Source organism: Rutilus rutilus (assembly GCF_951802725.1).
Source record: "Rutilus rutilus genome assembly, chromosome: 16".
In the NCBI taxonomy this organism is placed as follows: Eukaryota; Metazoa; Chordata; class Actinopteri; order Cypriniformes; family Leuciscidae; genus Rutilus; species Rutilus rutilus.
In genome coordinates, this window is record NC_140224.1 from 34,665,932 (window position 1) to 34,675,353 (window position 9,422).

General features: G+C 34.3%; 1 protein-coding gene and 1 long non-coding RNA gene across 2 annotated transcripts; both read right to left on the reverse strand.

Moving 5' to 3' along the window:
• Positions 1-1,108: 1,108 nt before the first annotated feature.
• Positions 1,109-4,545, reverse strand: LOC311306511 (uncharacterized protein). The gene is made up of 5 exons (XM_084434949.1): positions 4,504-4,545; positions 3,622-3,701; positions 2,950-3,243; positions 2,818-2,853; positions 1,109-2,460 (listed from the first exon to the last, which is right to left on the reverse strand). The coding sequence occupies exons 2-5, from the start codon at positions 3,689-3,691 to the stop codon at positions 2,219-2,221; spliced, it is 642 nt and encodes a 213-aa protein (XP_084291075.1). The 5' UTR covers positions 3,692-3,701; positions 4,504-4,545; the 3' UTR covers positions 1,109-2,218.
• A 733-nt stretch (positions 4,546-5,278) lies between these two features.
• LOC311306521 lies at positions 5,279-8,862 on the reverse strand. The gene is made up of 4 exons (XR_014630172.1): positions 8,819-8,862; positions 8,168-8,247; positions 7,147-7,443; positions 5,279-6,661 (listed from the first exon to the last, which is right to left on the reverse strand). It is a non-coding gene; the product is annotated as an uncharacterized lncRNA (long non-coding RNA).
• Between the last annotated feature and the right edge of the window lie 560 nt (positions 8,863-9,422).

A 9,422-nucleotide genomic window follows, 5' to 3' on the forward strand; every position in this document is an offset into this window, starting at 1 on the left:
GGTACCAATAAAGCCTGATCGCAACGGTTTGGATTTGTCAACTCAAAACCAATCCTGTAACCCCGAGTTTGTTCAGCTACCTTCATGGTACAGGCCCCAGGCAACTGAGAACTTTGTTCAGCCAATGGGTTTTAGTGTTTTAGCAATTGAGAAAAACGTTATATCAGCTGTCGGCCACCTTGCAGTACAGTGGTTAATCAGCAGACAATGAAAAAAATCATGTTGATCAGTGAATGCACAATAAACATTTACAATTAAATGAAAATATGAAAATATTTGTTTTAGTTTTGAAATCATTCAGTTTTTCCATCTGCTCTGACTGCTAGACTGCAAATCGTTTCTCGTTTGTGGAGGACTCAAAATGACTGATTGAATTCAACACTTGATTATAAGTGATGCATGAGTGATTTGATTTTCAACTCTGAATGCTTGACACTTGACAGTTGTTTGTTTTTATCAGCTGTAGGATCATTTAGTTTTATCTCTCAGGACAGTAAACATGTCACTCAAACAGAAGAGTATATGGTGGTACAGGTTAGACAAGATCATGAGTTCGATTCTTGGGTAATGCATGAACTGATTAAATGTAAACCTTGATTGTAAGGTGCTTTGGATAAAAACATCTGCCAAATTCGTAAGTATAATTCATTGCTCATTTTTCAGAAAACTAATCTCAAGGTCGATCTAAACTTATAGTAAAATCATTCTACCTTCAAATCTCTTATTACCTGCAAAAACAAAAACAAAAACACAATGTTTATCTAAAATTTAACTGCACAAAAAGTTCATCCAATGGAAATGAATCAATGCTGAACTTACTTAAACTGGACAATGACTTTCCTCTATCTCTGCTGTACAGCCGAAACAAACTTTGTTGCATTATTTTCCTGTTATGACTGTAAAGCTGCTTTGAAATGAAACAATCTGTATTTGTAAAAAGCGCTATATAAATAAAGATGACTTGACACATAACAAATAAATAAGGCATACATTCAGATGATCTCTGTGCAGCCCTTCACCCACTTTACTAGTTTTACTGGTAGCCGACTGTAATTTCCCCATCATCATGTGGTGATAGAAAAGTTTTCAGATATTCATCTTTAGAGATTACAAGACTTTATTCATTTAATTTTTTGTTTTAATAATAAAGGACAATGTACAAAGCCACACTGTTCACAGTATTAGAAAATAGCAGGTACAGAGAATGATAAAAGTCAAATTTAATTTCCATTATTAAGGTATAACTTACCAAATACAAAACTGTCATTCATTATAAGCATTTCTGAAAGTAAAAAAAAAAGGACAAAACCAAACAGTTTGGGAGTTTTTGCATTGTCTCTTAATGTTTACATATATATATACACACACACACTGATCAAAGAGATCAATAATGTACCATTATTTCACAGAAATCAATATAAAACAGAAACAGAGTTTTAAAACCTACAACCAGAGTTATATAGTTCAGTAGTTTGAAGTAAAGCAGATAGTGTGTATGTACAGATATAGTTTATGGAGTTCCTATGAAGCTTTTGTCTTTCATGATCTTCACATTTAAAGGGGTGATATAATGCCATTTTCACAAGATGTAAAATAAGTCTCTGATGTCCCCAGAGTGTGTATGTGAAGTTTTAGCTCACAATACCCCACAGATATTTTTAGATAGCATGTTAAAACTGTCACTTTGGATGCAAATGAGCTGCTGCTCCCGGCACAGAGGGCGGAGCTTCAAGAGCTTGTGTCCTGAAAATTTCTCAAATTTGTAGCCTTTTATGTTCAAACCGGAGTCGGACAAAGATGGAGAGACTCAAGAAGAAGTGACAACATGTAGAATACAACAGGATATTTCTGATTGGTTAGTTGATTAATTTATGTAGCTTATGAGTGGTTATCTTCTAGTCATTGATTAGCATATTCTGTCTTGATAATCTATAAATCACGTTCCGGGGGGCGGAGTTTATGTACATTCTAGGGTTGGTGATGTCACTAACTCGGGAGGAAGCTCTTGTAGTCTCTACCAGCCGTTTGCTGTAGTCCTTAAAAAGCAATTTCTTTAAAAGCAAATATCTCCCTTTGCTTTGAACTTTGAGCGTCGTATTTTTGCAGATGTTGTTTATGCTCAAACAGCAGCATTACACACTAACTAAAGTTAGAAAAGTGAATAATCAACCCCTCCTGTCAAACAAAACTCAGTGCTTTCATACTGCAGTCAGTGATATTAGATCACATTTTCTGGATTTTGCTCTTGGAAATCGCTGTTGTTATCATCATGTTTATGGCACAGAAACATCCTCCTCTGGAATCCACAAGATTGGCTGTAGTTTGGTTTCTTTTTGTAAATGATTGTCATTATGATGATGATGATGAAGATGAAACAGCCTGTAACTGCAGCGATGACAGCGTTCTTAGATCCAAAATCATTTTCTGATCCAGGACCCGCGACTCGCTCTGCTTTTAGATCTGAAAAGGTGCAATTAAAATAATTGTTTTTAAATCATGAAGTCACCTTCAGCCTATCAAACATCAGACAGTCAAATTCTCCACACAAACTTCACAAAACATTTCTGCTGCTGAGAATCTGATCAAACTGATTTCTTTACACACAGACCAGATCTAAACATCTCTAAAATCAAATATCTAGAGAGATGCATCAGTTTGGAGACCATGATCATACATCAGTTTCCTTCTTAGACCTTAAACTATAAAATCATTTATTCACAGGTGATTTTTAAAATGATAAATATTCTGACAAGAGACTAAACATCAGTTTTCTGTGTTCCATAAGTAACTCAATAATCAGTGTTATATATTTCTTACCAGGATCTTCAGTGACAGGTTCAGGTTTACTGGGCTCTGTTAACAGATTTTAAACCACTGTTAGTAGATTGAAAATAAAAGTACATTTACAAACATTTATTGAATTATAAACAACACTATTATATACGGTACCTGTTATGTTCACAGTGAATTCTGTTTGTACTTTTCCACATTTTGCTTGGATAAAGAATCTGAATTTTCCCGTCATTACTGTAGTTGAACTGAAGCTGCATGTGAAGCTGTTTCTCTGTTCACAGGAGTCAGGAAACTCTTCTCTACAGATTGTGGGGTCAGTATAATTCTCAGGGTACTGAAACTTATAGAATTTAATGCAGCATCCAGAGTTATTCTGAGAGACGCTGCAGTTGAAAGTTACTTCTTTCCTCACAGATCCAGTCACTTTCTCACAGCTTACACTGATGTCACCTGAAAAATAACAATGTATATCATATAATACAGCAACTATATAATAATAAAGATCTTTTTTTTTTTTTTTTTTTTTTTACTTTACATCTCAGTAAACTTTTAATATATCAGAACTTTGTGTTTTTGTACATTAGAGTTTGAACAGGATTTAATGGGATGGTCACATATTTTATTATTTAAAATGAATTATAGCTTATATATTCAATAGTAATATTTACACTACAGTCTCTGCATGCAACATCCTGACTGTTTCTTATAATCATGTGCATCAGATAGAGTCAGTAGAGAAACACAAGATTTGACCTTTTTTTTATTTTTTATTATTGCCTTAGATTTAGTCCCTCCTCACAATTTCTAGGGGAAAGTTTATTCTCTTACCATCAGCTTGACAGACAGCAGTAAAAGTCCAAACCAGAATGAACAATCGGACTTCATTTACAGAATTCATGGTTTTAATTCTGAAATAGAAAAAAAATGACAACAGAAAGTTGCATAACTTAAACGTGAAACTTAAACAACTAGGACAAATAAGGAAGTGCTAGAGATTAGTAGAGATGATTAACAGTAAGCTCAGCAGAGACATCAGAATTTAATTCAATAATTTTGCGAGGTTTCACACAATATAATGAATCATGCATTAATTTAGAGGGGCTGAAGAGACTCATGAGTGTAAACTACAACCACAAAACCAGAATTGTGTACTACAATAAAGCACAGAGAACACAACGAAACACATCCATTCATGATAATATTGCTGCTGAATTCACAGAGCCACGACAGAAATTGAACTTGATGAAATACATATTTTTCTATTGCATTGTATTCTCTGGCTGAACGCAAAAACAAACATAACCAACACTGCAACATTAATCAGACAAAATGATCACAAACACGCAGAAAAACTGTTTTCTATAGGCTATTTAAAAGACATATTGAAAAATCTGCAAAATGTGTACATCACATAATACAAAGATACCATGCATGTACTAAAGATTGTCCTGTGGCTGTTCCCAACCCTGCTCCTGGAGGACCTCCAACACTGCACGTTTTCTTTGTCTCCATAATCAAACACACCTGATTCAACTCATCAGCTCATTAACCCATGTGATAATGAGCTGATGAGTTGAATCAGGTGTGTTTGATTATGGAGACAAAGAAAACGTGCAGTGTTGGGGGTCCTCCAGGAGCAGGGTTGGGAACCACTGGATTAGTAAATATAAAGGATATTATTTTCCTGTTGAAGAGAGAGTTATTGCTCACCTCTGGTCTGTGTGTCTTCAGCGTGTGATATACTCTGACTCTGTACAGCTCACTCTAGTGTATTAAATACAGGCTTTCACTTTCAAATTGACTCAGTTGCTCACAGAACACACACAGACTCATTTTGAGCCAGCAGTCGGTGCTGTTAGTGACTGCCAAATCTCCCCTGTAGGATCATTTGTAATTTTATCTCTCAGAACAGTAAACCTGTCACTCAAACAGAAGAGTATATGGTGGTACAGGTTAGACAAGATCATGGGTTCGATTCTTGGGGAATGCATGAACTGATCAAATGTAAACCTTGATTGTAAGGCGCTTTGGATAAAAACATCTGCCAAATTCATAAGTATAATTAATTACTCATTTTTCAGAAAACTAATCTCAAGATCGATCTAAACTTATAGTAAAATCATACCTTCAAATCTCTTATCATCTGCAAAATATATATATATAATTCATCCAATGGAAATGAATCAATGCTGAACTTACTCAAGCTGGACAATGACTTTCCTCTATCTCTGCTGTACAGCCGAAACAAACTTTATTGCATTATTTTCCTGTTATCACTGTAAAGCTGCTTTGAAATGAAACAATCTGTGTTTGTAAAAAGCGCTATATAAATAAAGATGACTTGACACATAACAAATAAATAAGGCATAAATTCAGATGATCTCTGTGCAGCCACCCTTCACCCACTTTACTAGTTTTACTGGTAGCCGACTGTAATTTACCCATCATCATGTGGTGATAGAAAAGCTTTCAGATATTCATCTTTAGAGAGTATTACAAGACTTTATTCATTTAATTTGTTGTTTTAATAATAAAGGACAATGTACAAAGTTCACAGTGTTCAACACTGTTCACAGTATTAGAAAATAGCATGTACAGAGAATGATAAAAGTAAAATTTAATTTCCATACTTAATGTATAACTTACCAAATACAAAATTGTCATTCATTATAAGCATTTCTGAAAGTCACAAAAAAGAGCAAAACCAAACACAGTTTGGGATTTGTTGCATTGTCTCTAAATGTTCATAGATACACACACACACACACACACACACACACACATACACATACACATAATGTACCATTATTTCACAGAAATCAATATAAAACAGAAACAGAGTTTTAAAACCTACAACCAGAGTTATATAGTTCAGTAGTTTGGGTTAAAGCAGATAGTGTGTATGTACAGATATAGTTTATGGAGTTCCTATGAAGCTTTTGTCTTTCATGATCTTCACATTTAAAGGGGTGATATAATGCCATTTTCACAAGATGCTAAATAAATCTCTGATGTCCCCAGAGTGTGTATGTGAAGTTTTAGCTCAAAATACCACACAGATATTTTTATATAGCATGTTAAAACTGTCACTTTGGATGCAAATGAGCTGCTGCTCCCGGCACAGAGGGCGGAGCTTCAAGAGCTTGTGTCCTGAACATTTCTAAAACTTTTAACCTTTTATGTTCAAAATGGAGTCGGACAAAGATGGAGACTCAAGAAGAAGTGACAACATGTAGACAACATTTCTGAACGGTTAGCTGATGAATTTATGTAGCTTATGTGTAGTTATCTTCTAGTCATTGATTAGCATATTCTGTCATGATAATCTATAAATTGTGTTCTGGAGGCGGAGCTCATGTAAATTCTAGGGTTTGTGATGTCACTAACTCGGGAGGAAGCTCTTGTAGTCTCTTCCAGCCGTTTGTTGTAGTCCTTAAAAAGCAATTTCTTTAAAAGCAAATATCTCCCTTTGCTCTGAACTTTGAGCGTCATAACTTTGCAGATGTTGTTTATGCTCAAACAGCAACATTACACACTTACTAAAGTTAGAAAAGTGAATAATCAACCCCTCCTGTCAAATAAAACTCAGTGCTTTCATACTGCAGTCAGTGATATTAGAGCACATTTTCTGGATTTTGCTCTTGGAAATTGCTGTTGTTATCATCATGTTTATGGCACAGAAACATCCTCCTCTGGAATCCACAAGATTGGCTGTAGTTTGGTTTCTTTTTGTAAATGATTGTCATTATGATGATGATGAAGATGAAACAGCCTGTAACTGCAGGGATGACAGTGTTCTTAGATCCAAAACCATTTTCTGTTCCAGGACTCGCCACTGTTGTTAGTATATCTCGCTGTGCTTTTAGATCTGAAAAGGTGCAATTAAAATAATAGTTTTTAAATCATAAACTCAACTTCAGCCTATCAAACATCAGACAGTCAGATTCTCCACACAAACTTCACAAAACATTTCTGCTGCTGAGAATCTGATCAAACTGATTTCTTGACGGAGAGACCAGATCTAAACATCTCTAAATCAAATATCTAGAGAGATGCATCTGTTTGGAGACCATGATCATACATCAGTTTCCTTCTTAGACCTTAAACTATAAAATCATTTATTCACAGGTGATTTTTTAAATGATAAATATTCTGACAAGAAACTAAACATCAGTTTTCTGTGTTCCAGAAGTAACTCAATAATCAATGTTATATATTTCTTAACAGGAGCTTCAGTGATTTCAGGTTTACTGGTCTCTGTTAACAGATTTTAAACCACTGTTAGCAGATTGAAAATAAATATACAGTTGCAAACATTTACTGAATTATAAACAGCAGTATTATATACGGTACCTGCTATATCCACAGTGAATTGATCTGATTTCTTTCCTTTATTTGCTTGGATAAAGAATCTGAATTCTCCCGTCATTACTGTAGTTGAACTGAAGCTGCATGTGAAGCTGTTTCTCTGTTTACAGGGGACCTCAGGAAACTTTTCTCTACAGATTTCGTTGTCATTATATTTCTCAGGGTATTGAAACTTATACACTGTAATGTTGCATTCAGAGTTCTCCAGAGAGACGCTGCAGGTGAAAGTTACTTTTTCACCCACAGTTCCAGTCACATTCTCACAGCTTACACTGATGTCATCTGAAAAAACAAACAAACAAACAAAACAGAGTATATCATATAATACAGCAACTGAACAATAATAAAGATGTTTTTTTTTTTTTTGTACATCTTAGTAAACTTTTAACATATCAGACTTTATGTGTCTGTGTCCATGTCAATATAATAAACACACATCGACTCTTTCATTAGAGAACCTATTCATAAATTAAACCACTGCATTATGTGTTTTTGTACATTAGAGTTTGAACAGGATTTAATGGGAGGGTCACATATTGTATTATTTACAATTAATTATAGCTTATATATTCAATAGTAATATATACACTACAGTCTCTGCACACAAAACCCCTGACTGTTTATTTTAATCATGTGCATCAGAGTCAGTTGAGAAACACAAGATCATGTAGTCTTGACTGAAAATGTGATTTTCTGCTTCTCTGTATGAACACATTATATTACTGAATAGAGTGTGAGTATATTAACACATAATTTAGCAGAAAATGCACTGCTCCTGACTCTAATAATGGATTTCCCTCTAATGTTCAAAAGTAATTGTTCAAATAGTAAATCTAGATTTTAATCCCTGGAAGGATGAAATACTCAGAGCCATAAACACTTGGACTGACCTGGATACAAAAGGAGCAACTTGTGTTATGATATCTATGAATACGTTTTTAACTTTTTTCTTCATTATCTTATATTTATTCTCACACACTCTTTCAGGGAAAGTTTATTCTCTTACCATCAGCTTGACAGACAGCAGTAAAAGTCCAAACCAGAATGAACAATTGCACTGCATTTACATCATTCATGGTTTTCATTCTGCAATAGAAAAAAAAGAAAGAAAATTGCATCAAAAGTGAAACTTAAAGAACAAGGACTAACAAGCAAGTGCTAGAGATTAAATTAGAGACGATTTACTGTAAACTCAGTATGTCATAATTTAATTAAATCATTCTGCGAGATTTCAAACAACATAACGAATCATGCATTTATTTAGAGGGGTTGAAGAGACTCACGAGTGTAAAATACAAACACAATATTTACTACAATAAAGCATAGAGAACACAATGAAAAAGATCCATTCATGATAATATTGCTGTTGAATCTACAGAGCCACGACAGAAATTGAACTTGATGAAATACATATTTTTCTATTGCATTGTATTCTCTGAACGCAAAAACACATAGAATCAACACCGTCACACTGATAAGACAAAATTATCACAAACACGCAGAAAAACAGTTTTCTATTAGCCTATTTAAAAATCTGCAAAATGTGTAAATCACAGAATACAAAAATACCATGTACTGAAGATTGTCCTGTGGCTGGTTATGGATTAGTAAATATAAAGGATATTATTCTCCTGTTGAAGAGAGAGTTATTGCTCACCTCTGGTCTGTGTGTCTTCAGCGCGTGTGTTCACTACTGACTCTCTCTACAGCTCACTCTAGTGTATATATAGCCTACTACAGGCTACTCAAATTTCACTTTCAAAATGAAAGTACATTTCGAGTCAGCAGTCGATGCTGTCAATCAGGACTTGCAAATCTCCCCTTCATGACGCAATGCTGCAATTTTGCATTTCTATATGTCAAATAATAGTGGAGATACCGACAGGGTCGTAGCCTATAGCCTTTCTGTTTGTTGCAGGAACACAAAAAGTTATAAAATTTCAAGCGGTTTAACAGCACTCGTCAATGTCAAAACAACTGAGATGACTAATCAAATAAAATAAGGCTTCTTAAGTGTTCACATATTATCAGAGACCGAACGTGAATTCCAGCGCGACGCTTCGGTTTTAACAATGAAGGGTGGGGATGTAGCTAAACATTTAATAATTGTATATATTATTATTTGTTATATAGGCTATTATATGTTATTACGGTAATATTATATATTTTAAAATGAAAAGATATTTGCAAATAGTTCAAAAAAAAAAAAAAAAAAAGATTATATTGTTTGTTTACCGGTCTCGGATTCCCTTTCTGTTTAG

Coding starts and splice junctions, on each gene's coding strand:
- LOC311306511 (XM_084434949.1), bottom strand. CDS start 3,691: ATGAATTCTGTAAATGAAGTCCGATTGTTCATTCTGGTTTGGACTTTT. Junction 2,854..2,949: donor ATTCACTGTGAACATAACAG/GTACCGTATATA, acceptor ATCTGTTAACAG/AGCCCAGTAAACCTGAACCT. Junction 2,461..2,817: donor ACCTGTCACTGAAGATCCTG/GTAAGAAATATA, acceptor GCACCTTTTCAG/ATCTAAAAGCAGAGCGAGTC.